Genomic DNA, 15,859 nt, shown 5'->3' with positions numbered 1-15,859 from the left:
AAATTACATAATTAACAAAAAAAAACTACTGCCGTGCAGTCCTCCTAACAAAAAAAATCAATAATATTGTACTTGTACTCGTTAATACAAGTGGTGCGAATGAAAATGACGGGCAAGTCGCGTATATATAGTGTTTCGGAAACAAAAAAAAAATTAAAAATTCGCGCCAGGCGGTGCGCTAGGCGATCCGGATGCTGCAATAGCGCCTAGCGGATCGCCTAGCGCCACGGAACCGCCGAGCGCTAGGCGGTTTTTTTTCGCGAAAATCGCTGGGCGGCTGCAATAGACCGCCTAGCGCCGGCGCTCGGCTAGGCGGTGCGCTAGGCGCTATTGTGGATGATCTTACAAATTCCAACATAAAATCTTCAATTACACCCCAAATTCCAACTCTCTCTTTCACATTCTTCCTCCTCCAACAACAATTCTCTCTCTCGATTTTTCTCGCAAAAAAAAAAGAAAAGAACGAATCAAATCAGATCCCCAAAGCAGAACCCGCCGCTGCTTCTCGATCTCACACCGAACAATCCCACAGATAAGTTCTTGGTTTTAATTCCGATTATTTAAAAGTTCGATCTTTAATTTAGTTTGCTTCGATTGATGTTCAAACAGAATTTGCTAAGGCAGATTATGCATAAATTACATGTTCATGCTCTTGACGGAAAGTGGGATGGAATTAGGATATTAAACAGAATATGAGGATTACCTCTGTGGATTTGGAGCAGAGATTACAGAAAAGGGTGAGGCGTCTCCTTGTCGGCTTCTGTCATGGAATTTCAAGAATGAGTAAAAAGAGTAGGGGTATGTGAAACGGAATACGATCGAAATTTACCTCTTGGACTTGGGTAAGGGAGATCGAATTTAGTGAGTGTAGCTTGAAGCCTAAGAGCATCTCCAGTGGGCGGATGTCCCACTCGGACATCCACTAGGACATCCCGAAAACACCTCTCGCCACGTCACTAGGACTTCCCATCCCACTGCCACGTCACTAGGACATCCCCTTCACAATCCGCCCTTCCCATCGCCCTTCCCACTAGGACTTCACGCAATAAAAAAAATCACAAATTCATAAATAAAACAATTTACGTTTACGGAAATAAAATTTCAACACGAATACGAACGGGAAAAATTAACAACTTCATTTAAAAAAAACATACATGATTTGAAAAAACATACACGAATACGAACGGGAAAAATTAACAACTTCAACGAGCCGTATATATAGAGTTTAAAAAAAATTTAAAAATCGGACGTCCGACCTACGCCACAATGGCGGACGTCCGCCCGCCCGTCGCGCCGACGTCCGAGGACACCCGACGTCCTCACGGAACGTCCGTATCCGACCTCCCCTGTCATAATGGCGGACGTCCCGGTCGCCCGTCGTGCACGTCTGACCGGACGTCCGCCATTGGAGATGCTCTAACTGCTTAACTCTATGCCTCCTCTCTGTTCCATAGAATTCCATAAGTTGATTGAAAAAAAACAGGAGCTTGAGATGACAGACATGGTTAGGGAATACCTTAATCGAATTTGAATGCGAATTTAGGAGGGGTCAGCCTCGTTCTTGAGAGTGGATGTTGGAATCATGTGGAAAATGTGAGAAATTGGAAGGGTCTCAAAGCCTTTCATTTTCTTAAGTCTTTTGGCTTTTCAACTTAAGGTAACCTCCATGTGGTTTATGGGATCCTTAATGCCAAGACTTTTGAAGTGGTCTCTCCTATCCTATAAATAGGTGGGTTTGAGAGATGAGAAATACACCAACACCACAACAAGCATTCTCTCTTCTCTAGCTCTCTACATCCTAGTTCACATATAGGAGCATTGTCTAGCTCGATTCTCGGAACTCCATCAAGTTCGCCGGTGCCTAGCGGGTTTGAGGTGCTTCTACACGCTAGGAGGAAGTCGTTTTATCTTTGGGGGCAATAAGCCATTCCGTGAGCACTAGCCGGGGCGTAATTTGTCTTGCGGAAAGAGGGCTTTCCTCGACTCGACTTATAAATTTGGTTTGCTTTATTTCCGTTGTAATTTTCATTCATCTTTTTGTTGCAAGTTTTCTTTCGATTGTATTAGTTAGAGTACCGCCTGTACACGGCTTGGGAATTTCTTCCCACTATTTCTAACAATCGCAAGACAAATTAGTGTACTCTTCTAAGACAGGGTTATACCAATTGAAGTTGGAGGAAACATGAGCACCAAAGCTGGAATGAAGAAACGAACTGTCGCAATATTCATGGGCTACGAAATGGTTAATTCCCTGAGATCAATTCTCTTGAGAATTGTGTTTATCGTTTGTCAGTTGATAAGCAAGACCAATTTAGACTTGGTAGTAGTAATTGGGATGCTTGTGGTGTTGAATATACCAATGCACATATGGTTCGATATAATTGTGTACTTATTGTTGGAGACGATATTGTGCAAATTATTTGAACGAGTTGTTATAAACAACAATGATCACAAGGTGGTCGCAATGGTCTCCGACGTGAACCATGGTAACAATCCAAATGAATGGTTTGTTGATACGGGTGCCACATGTCATGTGTGCTCCGAGAGAAGCGTTTTTTCTACCTACAAATCTGTTGGAGGTAGAAAAGTACGTATGGGAAACCAAGCCTCTTCTAAGGTGGTTGGTGTGGGTAATGTGTTCCTAAAATTAGGATCTGGAAAAGTTCTTACCCTTAAGGATGTACTGCATGTCCTAGACATCCGAAATAATTTGGTGTCAGACTCACTTCTAGTAAATCATGGATTTTCACTAGAATTTGAGTGTGAAAAGGTTTTATTGACCAAATATGGAAAGTTCATAGGTGAAGGCCACCTAGTAAATGGACTTTTTGAGCTGAATGTTACGGTCATTCACCGTGGAAAAGGAATAAGCAATAAGGAATATGACACGTCCTCTTATTTGCTTGAGAGCTCTGATTTATGGCATAATAGATTGGGACATGTAAATCTAAATGCTATAAAAAGATTAGTAAATCTTAATTTACTAAAAGTAGATAAGTTTAACTCACAAGAAAGATGTGAAGTGTGTGTTGAAGCCAAAATGGCTAAACTGTCGTTCCATTCGGTAGAGCGAAGCACAAAACCTCTTGAATTGATCCATACAGACGTATGTGATTTAAAATTTGTGCAAACAAGAGGTGGTAAAAAATACTTCATCACATTTATAGATGATTGCACAAGGTATTGTTACCTTTACTTATTAAGAAGTAAAGATGAGACAATTGAAGCGTTTAAAGACTTCAAAAATGAAGCTGAAAATCAACTTAATTGTCGAATTAAGTGTGTTCGAAGTGATAGAGGTGGTGAGTATGTAGCTCCGTTTGCAGAATTATGTCATGCAAGTGGTATAATTCACCAAACCACAGCTCCATATTCTCCTCAATCAAATGGTGTTGCTGAACGCAAAAATCGAACACTAAAAGAGATGATGAATGCCTTGTTGATTAATTCAGGATTACCCCAGAACATGTGGGGGGAGGCTGTGTTAACAGCGAATCATATCCTGAACAAAATTCCACTAAAAAAATAGGGATGTGACTCCTTATGAGTTGTGGAAAGGGAAGAAACCTTCGTATTCATACCTCAAAGTGTGGGGGTGTTTAGCGAAGGTAGAAGTACCACCTCCGAAACAAGTTGCAATAGGTCCTAAAACAGTCGATTGCATCTTTATTGGACATGCACTTAATAGTAGTGCCTATCGTTTCCTAGTCCATAGATCAGCTGTGCTTGGCGTGGCTGAAGGAACAACGATTGAGTCAAGGAATGCTATATTCTTTGAGAATGTTTACCCTTGCTAGAGGCAAGATGATCGTTCTAGTGAAAGAATGATGGATGAATCCACTAGTTCTAATCCTCCAAAAAGGACGAGGTCAAGTCTTGAGGATGTTGAACCAAGACGTGGTAAAAGAGTTAAAGTTGCTAAAACATTTGGTCCCGACTTCATAACTTTTATGTTGGATGACGAACCAAAGTCATTGGCGGAAGCTCTGTCTGGCCCAGACGCAGCGTGGTGGCAAGAAGCTATCAATAGTGAAATTGAATCCATCATGAGAAATAACACTTGGGTGTTAGTAGACTTGCCTGAAGGCTGTAAGGCTTTAGGGTGCAAGTGGATTCTGAAAAGGAAATATAAGCCCGATAGTACTATAGATAAGTACAAAGCTCGCCTAGTTGTCCAAGGCTTTAAGCAGAAAGAAGGGCATGACTTTTTTGATACCTATTCACCTGCTACGAGAATCACTTCCATTCGGGTGCTTCTTGCGATTGCTGCTTTGCACAATCTCGATATTCACCAAATGGATGTAAAAACTGCGTTTCTGAATGGTGATCTGGAAGAAGAAATATATATGGAACAACCCGAAGGATTTGTTGTGCTTGGGCAAGAGCGTAAAGTATGCAAACTGGTAAAGTCATTATATGGGTTGAAGCAAGCACCATTACAATGGCATTTAAAATTTGACAACGTGATGTTGGGAAATGGATTCACTATCAATGAGTGCGATAAGTGTGTTTACATTAAGAACACAGATAACGATTTTGTTATTGTGTGTCTTTATGTAGATGATATGTTGATTACGGGTAGCAATAGTGTCATTATCAACGAAACCAAAAATATGTTGAAGAGAAATTTCGACATGAAAGATATATGTTTAGCTGATGTGATTCTCGTAATCAAAATTAAAAGGAATCATGAGGGAATTGCTCTGACACAATCTCATTATATTGAGAAAGTGCTAAAGAAATTTCACTCGTTCGATTGTGAGCCAGCTAAGACTCCATTGGAACCCAACGTGCATTTGAGTAAGCACACGGGTGAGCCTATAGCTCAAGAAGAATATGCAAAGATTATAGGGAGTTTGATGTTTATCACAAACTGCACCCGACCAGATCTTACGTGTACGGTGAATAAGCTGAGCCGATTTACGAGCAACCCAAGCAAGGAACATTGGAAAGCTCTGCGTAGGGTTTTGAGATACTTGAAGTATACTCTTAACTTTGAGCTGCAGTACACAAGATATCCTCAAGTACTTGAAGGGTACTGTGATGCAAATTGGATCTCTGATTCAAAAGACTCGTTCTCGCCGAGTGGTTATGTGTTCACTGTGGGGGGTGGTGCTGTTTCGTGGAAGTCGACGAAACAAACGTGTATAGCTCGTGTCACCATGGAATCTGAGTTTATCGCATTGGATAAAGCAGGGGAAGAAGCCGAGTGGCTCAGAAATTTCCTAGAATGTATTCCACGTTGGAAGAAGCCAGTGCCGACAGTAGTGATATACTGTGATAGCCAAACAGCTATAGGGAGAGCACATAGTGGCTTATACAACGGTAAGTCTCGACATATTCGTCGGCGACATAATACCGTCAGACAATTGATCACAAGTGGTGTTATCACAATTGACTATGTAAGGTCAGTTGATAACTTAGCGGATCCGTTAACAAAAGGTTTAAACCGTGATCAAATGCATAAATTGCTAAAAGGAATGAGACTGAAAACCACATCTTAAAAGATGATTATAGTGGTAACCCAACCATACGATTGGAGATCCTATGGGCTTGGTTCAATGGGAAAATGAAGCTATATGAATATAGTTGTAACACTCAGAAGATTTTTAATCTTCGCCCATTCTTTAGAAAGCATTGAGTGTTGTAACCTGCATGTGGTAAGAGGCTAAGTTTTGACTTTTAATGATTCTTAGAAACCTCGAGGAGGTGGGTATTGCAGGATACCTAGAAAAGAATCACCTATGTAAGTGAAGAAGTGTGGGCCGCTTCAACATGTGAATCACTTATGAATCCAATGTGGTGTTCCATGGCCAGTAAAGGACACAAACGTGAGAACTGAAGAGTTTGTAAATAATATTGTGTCAATATTATTGTCTCGGTATACACCAAGGAGGAATGGTTCAAGGCATCACGTCCACCAGGCCGCCGGTATGCCCGATAGTGTTGACTATGGAAAGTTCAAAGCCCCAAGCTACTATTCCAAATGCAATATTGTTTCTCGAGAATTGAGGAAAAAGTCTGCATGCATGCATACACGTCTTGTGTTGGTTTGAGCTTGCAGTGCTCTAACCAATGTGGGGGATTGTTGGAATCATGTGGAAAATGTGAGAAATTGGAAGGGTCTCAAAGCCTTTCATTTTCTTAAGTCTTTTGACTTTTCAACTTAAGGTAACCTCCATGTGGTTTATGGGATCCTTAATGCTAAGACTTTTGAAGTGTCTCTTCTATCCTATAAATAGGTGGTTTTGAGAGATGAGAAATACACCAACACCACAACAAGCATTCTCTCTTCTCTAGCTCTCTACATCCTAGTTCACATATAGGAGCATTGTCTAGCTCGATTCTCGGAACTCCATCAAGTTCGCCGGTGCCTAGCGGGTTTGAGGTGCTTCTACACGCTAGGAGGAAGTCGTTTTATCTTTGGGGGCAATAAGCCATTCCGTGAGCACTAGCCGGGGCGTAATTTGTCTTGCGGAAAGAGGGCTTTCCTCAACTCGACTTATAAATTTGGTTTGCTTTATTTCCGTTGTAATTTTCATTCATCTTTTTGTTGCAAGTTTTCTTTCGATTGTATTAGTTAGAGTACCGCCTGTACACGGCTTGGGAATTTCTTCCCACTATTTCTAACAGTGGATTGCAGAGTTTGAGAGTTCTTGATATTTGAGTAAGAGTAAGAGTGTGAGAGGCGGTAGAAAAGACAATAAGATTAGGGATGAAATAACGTGTCTTGCAGGAGTGATTGTGGTAATTGATTCTCATAATAAATGAGATTAAAGGATGATGCATGGTTATTTTTGGAGCAGATTGAGGAGTGGGAGAAACGGTAGGAGCGTGAGGAGAGGGTGTAAAAAGAGCAATTTATTTCACAATCAAATTGGGGATTTATTGTTGCCTTTGACTGATTTCAAAAGTTGTAAAATTATATGCAGATTGGGAGAAGAAAATCACGGTAGAGGGAGAAGAGATCAACACTAGGATCCTTTATTTTTCTTGGAATTATTTAGTGTAGGATTTAAATTATTTGGGCTAAAGACCCTTTTTATTTTATTTGAATTGTGTAGCCCACAATTTATGTTTTACGAGATTGGACTTATATTATTTATTTAATTTATCAGATTCAACACGGAACTGAGTCAAATAAATATTCCTCACGGAAAGTAATTATTTAAGTGCACTATCGCGATTTCAACCCATAAAACACGTTCTCGTGTCTTGCTAAGAATTCTAAATACCCGAAAAAAACAATTATATCACAAAACATCAATTACTCTAAAAGTCACGTCACGTAATCAACGAAGTTGACTCATTCAAAACTCCAACTCGAAACTAGGTCACAAAATTATCAAATAACAATTCCACTCGACATTTAATCCATGGACTTCACGACATTAAAAGCATTAAATGCAAAAAAATATTAGGGTTCAAAAAGTGGGGCGTTACAAGTTCGTTGTTATCTTGATTTTTTAGCACAATGATTGTATCTCATTGTTGTACATTGAAAATTTTGACTCTCATTTTGTATACTCAAATTGCGATGTATTTTAAATTGTGTATACATGAACCGGGTGTTAATGTAAATGAGTAGTGACGATTTTGATTATATGATTATTGATAATTTGAAATTGTATGATAGAACGAGTAACTAAATATTAGTACAATTGCATAAATGATGTTGAGGTTGCAGGGGTTAGTATATAGAACTCATGGTCCAATGTATAATCAACTAGTAGAAGATAATTTGGTTGATTTTCTAATGTTGAATTTGTGGATGTAGTGTAGTTTATAGCTCCTGAATTTTTTTAACATGGTGTGCATAAACAAATTTGAAATTCAACTAGTAGAAGCTTGGCATAGTGATGAAGTCTGAGGAGAAGGATTTGATGGGTAAAGCTTTGATGAAGCGTGTTATGCAAACATGGCTTCCTGCTAGCTCTGCTGTCTTGGAGATGATGATATTCCATCTCCCCTCACCGGCTACTGCTCAAAAGTATCGTGTTGAGAACCTGTATGAGGGACCTCTGGATGATCAGTATGCTACTGCCATCAGGAACTGTGATCCTAACGGTCCTCTCATGCTGTACGTGTCTAAGATGATTCCTGCCTCTGACAAAGGTAGGTTCTTTGCTTTTGGCCGTGTGTTTGCTGGAAAAGTTTCTACGGGTTTGATAGTCTGAATCATGGACCCGAACTATATTCCTCGTGAGAAAAAGGACTTGTACACCAAGAGCGTTCACAGAACTGTCATCTGGATGGGTAAGAAGCAGGAAACAGTGGAACATGTTCCTTGTGGTAACACAGTTGCTTTGGTCGGGCTTGATCAATTCATTACCAAGAATGCTACCCTAACAAACGAGAAGGAAGTTGATGCTCATCCAATCAAAGCCATGAAGTTCTCTGTCTCACCTGTTGTTCGTGTTTCCGTGCAGTGCAAGGTTGCATCTGACCTACCAAAGCTCGTTGAAGGGTTGAAGTGTTTTGCCTAATCTGACCCTATGGTTGTCTGTACTATTGAGGAGTCTGGTGAGCATATTGTTGCTGGTGCTGGTGAACTGCACCTTGAGATCTGTTTGAAGGACTTGCAGGATGATTTTATGGGTGGTGCTGAAATTATTAAATCCGATCCTGTTGTTTCCTTCTGTGAGACGGTCCTGGAGAGGTCTTGCCGTACAGTTATGAGCAAATCAGCTAACAAGCACAACCGGCTGTACATGGAAGCCAGACTGATGGAAGAGGGTTTGGCTGAGGCCATTGATGATGGGCGAATTGGTCCAAGGGATGATCCCAAGATTCGGTCAAAGATCTTGGCAGAGGAGTTTGGGTGGGACAAAGAACTTGCTAAGAAAATTTGGTGCTTTGGTCCTGAAACTACTGGTCCCAACATGGTTGTTGATATGTGCAAGGGAGTCCAGTACTTGAATGAAATCAAGGACTCTGTTGTTGCTGGTTTCCAGTGGGCCTCCAAGGAAGGTGCATTGGCTGAAGAAAACATGAGAGGCATTTGCTTCGAGGTGTGCGAGGAGGGTTATCTATGCCTCCCAGATCACAGCAAAGCCTCGCCTTTTGGAGCCTGTCTACCGTGTGGAGATCCAGGCACCGGAGCAAGCCGTTGGTGGTATTTACAGTGTGCTGAATCAGAAGCGTGGTCATGTGTTTGAGGAAATGCAGAGGCCGGGCACCCCTCTCTACAACATCAAGGCTTATCTTCCGGTTATTGAGTCCTTTGGTTTCTCAAGTACTCTGAGAGCTGCAACCTCTGGTCAGGCATTCCCACAGTGCGTGTTTGATCACTGGGAGATGATGGCTTCTGATCCTCTTGAACCAGCTTGTTACTGATATTCGCAAGAGGAAGGGTTTGAAGGAGAACATGACACCTCTTTCTGAGTTCGAGGACAGGCTGTGAGTTACCGATCAATTTTGTCAGTTCAGTGGCACCGTCACCTAATTTTGGTGTTACAGCATTTTTTTTTCAGTTACTCTTTTTTATAATGTACTGTGATGAACAAGTTACTTCTGGATTATGCTGAGTATTTTCTGTTACGTGATAGTATTATTTTCTAATTTTGCCTCTAATCTGATTTTCCTGTGCTCAAACTCAGTGTGATTTAAGTTCCAGCGTTTAGTAGACATGATTAGTACAGATATAGGTGTAATAGTACAAGTTATTTCACTGCTTGCTAATACGGGTTAGAAGTTTGTGATGTTGTAATAGTATTAAACCTAGACCTAGTTGAATAGGAATCCGGCTTTAAAAAAGTAAGTAAAGTTATCAAAAATACAAATGTGTTGTTTTGGTTGAGACAAATTGAAAAGGAAAGTGTGGCATCTGATAGAAATCCGTGGGTTCCATCCTAAAACCAATTGGTTATAGGAGGAGGGGCCCATGAGACTTATATACTAGTTTCAGTTTTCTCTTGACACCGATGTGGGACAGTGGAGGAGGGGCCCATGAGACTTATATACTAGTTTCAATTTTCTCTTGACACCGATGTGGGACAGTTATATGTTATATTTTTACTTTCAATTGCCAACACCCTCCCTCAAACCCTTCAAGGTGAACCTTGGAGGGGTTGGACTTTTTTCTAATCGATTGGACAATCGGCCCAATTTTTTTCGATCGGTTGGACCACTTGGCCCAAATTTTTAAGTCCAGATATACTGCTGGGTCAGTCATTTTTTCGGTTTCGGCCCAGATATACTGCTGGGTCAGTTAAATTTGACCCACAGTCGGCGACCCGCTCTGATACCATGATAGAAATCCGTGGGTTCCATCCTAAAACCAATTGGTTATAGGAGGAGGGGCCCATGAGACTTATATACTAGTTTCAGTTTTCTCTTGACACCGATGTGGGACAGTGGAGGAGGGGCCCATGAGACTTATATACTAGTTTCAATTTTCTCTTGACACCGATGTGGGACAGTTATATGTTATATTTTTACTTTCAATTGCCAACAGCATCTTAGTTAGTTGGGTAAAAGGAGTAAGTAAAATACTTTGTCTTTTACATGATCAAATATTATTGGTACACTAAATTTAATTTCCCAAGGGCAAACTGGCCACACATGAGATCATACTTTTCAATAACATGAATATTCTACAAAAATTCCAACGGTATATCAAATGGACTTTTAGCCAAAAATTCCAACAAGATTAACAAGATGCTATCCATAGTACAACACTACAACCAAACGCAATCTTTACTAGTGTCTAGGTGCTAACCAGAAATGGAAAAACGTGACTCCGGTTCTCTTCTCTCTCTCTCTCAACATTTGACTACTCATCGGTCAAAGAAATTAGGACCAGCTCGAGATAGAAGCTCCTCACCGGCATCTTTTCCCATCTTAACCATATCATCAAAAGCATAAGGGCCACTTCTAGAGGTTTCAAGTACTGCATTTGTAACAGAATACGGATATGTCAAATGCCCCTCGAGAATAATAACACGGCCGTTTTGAGTAAATTTTCAACATTTTTCAACTACCTTGGATTCCATCAGGAGATGCCACCAGTCCTCTGAATAGACAGTTTCCATCCTCATCACGACAGGCATATCCAGCTATTGGAGTACGGCACGATCCATCCAATTTCTCCAGGAACGCCCTCTCACATGCAACTGCTAATCTGGTATCCTCATGATTCAAGGCTGCCAAATAAGTGGCCTGAATACAAAATGCTTCAATTAGATGAGCATTTTCAAATATTGATAACAGCTCAAGAGGGCATACCATCTTTTCATCATCACTTCTACATGCAATTCCTATAGCCCCTTGAGCTACAGCAGGGAGCATATCATCAATGGATAGAACAGAAGTGACATTTTCTGTCATGTTTAGGCGCTTCAATCCAGCCAATGCCAATAATGTTGCTTGGACTACTCCTTCATTTAATTTTTTCAACCTTGTCTGTACATTACCTCGAAAATTCTCCAGTACCTACACAGACAAAAGACGCGCAATGACTGCACTACAGAAACATAAATCAAGCATGGGAAAAATCACGATTTGTGCCTAGTTTGTATGATTTTACTTTCAGTTGCAGCTCCGAAATATGTATTAATGGAATAGATGAGATTTCGCGATCGATATCTTTTAAGTCAATAAATCATATAGGTACATCTACGCATGAAGCTAAAATGGGATGACACTAAAATGCAAACACATGGATACATCATATATCATACTACAAAAGAAAGCAGAAACAAGTGAACACACTCACCTGAAGTGATGGATACCTGTTGAGAAGTTGTGACTTCCTTCTCAACGAAGCTGTGCCTACAGTGCTTCCTACAGGAAGCTCAGCCAGAGAGGCTGCGGTCAAGCAGATAAAAGCATCCCGGACATCCTCCCTCGGGAGATTGCAAGGTATCATTGTATTTTGGGGAAGATACGTTGGAACATCTTTCATCGAGTGGACAGCTATGTCGATATCGCTGTTAATGAGCGCCTCATCAATCTCCTTAGTGAATAAACCCTTTCCACCGATATCTGCAAGAGGCTGAGTCAGAATTTTGTCCCCTGTTGTCTTGATGACCACAATTTGAATTGCTCCCGTTTCAGCTAACTGAGGATTCGACCTAATCAGTTTATCTCGAGTTTCGTAAGCTTGAGCGAGGGCGAGTGGACTGTCCTACCAAGAGTATTAAGATCAATCAAGCCATTCAGTAATGAATTGAATACCAAAGAGAGAAACTAATCAATGATTTGTGCACATTAATCCAACTAATGAATTATCAACCAACAACCAAGCAAATCGCTAAAGTAATAAAAGCACAAATTCAAACATTACATACTCTATTTTGGGAACCAAAACCAATAATTCTACCCAAACGAAATGCAACATCATCCATTAGAACAAAAATCAAGGATCAACATTACCTCCCCCTAGTTCCGATTCTGATCACGGCAGCTTTACTCTCGGCCAGCTGCTCGACAGCAAGGGAAGCCCTAATAAGCCAAGTCCTACCTCGAGCAGGCGAAGATTTCCGAGTGATCGAGGGAGAAAAGGCGAGAGCTGAAACAGAGCAGGCGGCGAAATTAGCGGAAAGAGGCCTACATTGAGGTGGATTTAGAGTCGGTAATGCTACCTCCATTGATGAAGGAATGGAGATATGAAAATGGATAGCGTTGAAAGGAAATCTGTTTGGAGTTTTGTTTCTCTTTTTTCGTTATCTTTTTAAGCTGAAGGTAAAAGATTTTGGTTTACAGTTATCCGATCTCCAAGTCAATAGTACTAGTAGTTAGGGACGGTGGTGCAGATGTCCCGGCAGAATTCCCCGCGGAATTCTCACTGTCACGTCATAAGGACTTCTCACTACCCTGCCACGTCATACGGAATTCCCTTTGCACAGTGGCGGAATTCTTCTGCGGAATTCCCGACGGAATTCCCACATAAAAAAAATAATTAACAAATTAACCAATTTCCGGAAGTAAAGAATTTACAGAATTAAAATTTCGACGCGAATACGGAGAAAACGAATACACGTTATTTAAAAAAACATAATTAATTTTAAAAAAGTACATTATTTTTAAAATAAAAACCGGCTCCTCACTCCACGGATTCCTCGCCGCCGGGATCAGGGGCGTATCCAGGATTTTATTGCAAGAGGGGCAAAATGATATATATAGGAAAAAAATTTATATTTGAGCAGGGGCAATAAGTACAATTTTTAACATATATTTAAAAATGTATAACAAATTTATAAAGGCAAGCAAGAATTGAGGAGGGGCATTTGCCCCACCACCTAATAGGCTAGATTCGCCCATGGCCGGGATAAAATGAAGTTCAACGGGATGTATTCATAGAAAATAAAGAAAAATTAATGCAAAGGTCGGAATTCCGTGCGGAAATCCGTGACAGTCCACGCAATGGTGGACGTCAGGACGGAATTTCGCGCGGAATTCCGCGGAAGGTCGCGGACTTACGACGTCCTCTTCCGAATTCCGTATCCGCGCGTTGTGGCCTAATGGCAGACGTCCGCCACGTCCGTGGGAATTCCGCGTCGAAGTCCGCCATTGCGGATGCTCTTATATATAGATGTGCTGCCACGTCACTTGTCGCTTTTACACCGTGGAATTAATTCTCATTTCAGATTTTCTTGTTTTAAAATTATATTCATGTGAAATCATAATAGCACCCAAATTTAGATTCACGATGTTTAATTTGATTCTACATTTGAATCTTTAGGCCATCTGCAACGCTGTACCGTCACTTAAATTACTATTCATGGGCTCCACTGTGCTTTTTTACTCCATCTCTTATCCGTCCCTTAACCGTCTCTTAAATTACTATTCATTCAATTTCATTTTTATTTTTATTTCCAACCAAATTCAATTAATAAAAACACACTTCATTAAATAAAATAAAATTACAACATAAAATAAAAATACAACTTAAAATTCAAAAATTAAAAAAACACATAATTAAAATCCTAAAAAAATAAAAATTACATAATTTAAAATATAATTTAATAGAAAATAAAAAAAAACTACTCCGCCGGCGAATCATCCGAAGGTGATGGAGGTGCACTGAAGCCACCTGGAGGCGGAATACCAAGTTGTCTTGCCATAAACTCAATTCCGGCAAGATAAGCTTGGTATTGGGGAGGCGTTATGTGGGAAGTGTCCGCCATTGTGGCGGTCATGTACATGGACATTAGGAAGTTCGAGGGTGCCCCCGAGCCCGAGCCCGCCTGGCTTGATTCGGCTCGGCCAATCCTTCCTCTAGCCGCCTTCGCCGCATTTCTCCCTTGCGGCCGACAGCGCCCACGGGAGGACCATCCGGCATCGTCTGTCGTGCCCTCAACCTCCTGCGAGGAAAACTCTTGTGCGGTGCTGCCCGAACCGCCCTCACTAGACGAGTATTGGCCACCCGTCGTGTGCTTCGTGCGCTTCGAGGTCGAGCCCGAGCTGGACCGGACACCGCCGGCCCACCTTTCCTCGTCTTGGACGACCTCCCAAACATCGACATGTTTGAATTGTTTGTCGGTGTCGTCGAAGGAGACTCGCAAAGCCGACCTCAAATCGTCGGCTCCCGTGGCTCCGCTTTGGTAATGAGCCGCTTCATTCTTGTAGATGGCACATAATTTTTTGACCTCTCTGTCGACTCGATTAAGGTGAGCGCGGAGCACTTCTCTGTCGGCTCCCGTGGCTCCGCTTTGGCTTAATCTCGTGGTAGGCTTCGGTGACCTTTTCCCAGAAGCACTTCCGGGATTGTTGATTCCCGACGATGGGATCGTACGAGACGTTAATCCAGGCGTTGTACATAGCCAGCGTTTCCTTGGGGCTGTACGGATGCCGGCCTAGATCCTCCTCTTCCTCGTCTGCCTTCGCCCTGGAGCTTCCACCGCCTCGGCCTCCTTCATCGCCTCGGCTGCCTCTACCGCCTCGGCCTTCTTCCAGAGTGGGTTCAACGGAATAATCCTCCCGAATCTAGGATAATCCCTACGAATACCTCGGGGCTGAGAGACGGGCGTATGCATCTACATCAAAATGGGGTGGTTGGTACCCCCCGCGTCGACGAATCCTGGGTGCCCGGCGTCGATGAACCGGGCATTCAAGTAAAATGCGGACTGGCGGTTTTCTTTGATTCAAGTTATATGGAAGAGATAACTGAACCAGATGGATCAGCTTGCAAATGTCGTTGCTACTTGATCAAGTTGCTCTCGCTCTCGCACGCCACCACTATAATTTATAAACTCTCAATTTTGCACTACTTTAACAGTAAAGCGGCAAGTTCGGGGTCGATCCCACAGAGAAGCTCGTGTATCAAGTGTGTGAGTAGTGAACAGGGGGTTGGCTGCTGCCACGCTTTAACTTTTGGGAGTTTTTAACTACTGATTTTACCTTAGACAGAAAAGTAACTAACTACTTGCTCAAGGGAATTTTAACTACTAGGTCAAGTGAAATTCAGACTGGAATGAAAATTAACTACTTAGAACAGTAAACACGATGACGAAAACAGAATAACTTCGATTTTATATTCAGAATCCAAACGAGTGCAGCGATAATGCGGAATACAAAAAGATCGAAACTTTAACTACAAAGCAACTTGAAATTAAACTAAGCTAACACTTCGGAAAATACGAAAGCAAGTAAACCGAGAAGATCCTCGGCAGGAAACTTGAGACAACGGTGACAGATATAGAGTATTCTGTAGCGCTCCCTTCGGTCGCCCTTTTCTCTAACTAAGTATTACTTTATCTAAACTATCTAGAGGACTGGACTAAACTAGAGAACTAACTAAACTAAAGACGGAAAGTAAAAGATCGGATTTTTTTCTGCGTGGTGGTACATCCTCTATTTATAAGCTCGACAACGACCTCCAGCTGGATAACGATCTGGCAGGGAATATTCGCTCACG

General features: G+C 41.6%; 1 protein-coding gene and 1 pseudogene across 1 annotated transcript; one reads left to right on the top strand and one right to left on the bottom strand.

Annotated features, from left to right (window-relative positions):
* Window positions 1-394: 394 nt before the first annotated feature.
* On the top strand, window positions 395-9,561 carry LOC121742078 (annotated as a pseudogene).
* Window positions 9,562-10,533: 972 nt separating this feature from the next.
* Window positions 10,534-12,689, bottom strand: LOC121742403 (porphobilinogen deaminase, chloroplastic-like). Its single transcript, XM_042135527.1, has 5 exons — window positions 12,376-12,689; window positions 11,717-12,122; window positions 11,227-11,433; window positions 10,983-11,160; window positions 10,534-10,891 (listed from the first exon to the last, which is right to left on the bottom strand). Exons 1-5 carry the CDS (start codon window positions 12,588-12,590, stop codon window positions 10,779-10,781), a joined length of 1,119 nt encoding a protein of 372 aa, XP_041991461.1. The 5' UTR covers window positions 12,591-12,689; the 3' UTR covers window positions 10,534-10,778.
* Between the last annotated feature and the right edge of the window lie 3,170 nt (window positions 12,690-15,859).

The sequence above is a fragment of the Salvia splendens genome, chromosome 7, assembly GCF_004379255.2.
Source record: "Salvia splendens isolate huo1 chromosome 7, SspV2, whole genome shotgun sequence".
In the NCBI taxonomy this organism is placed as follows: domain Eukaryota; kingdom Viridiplantae; phylum Streptophyta; class Magnoliopsida; order Lamiales; family Lamiaceae; genus Salvia; species Salvia splendens.
Note: the sequence above shows the minus strand (reverse complement) of the source record. Positions and strands in the feature narration are given on the sequence as shown.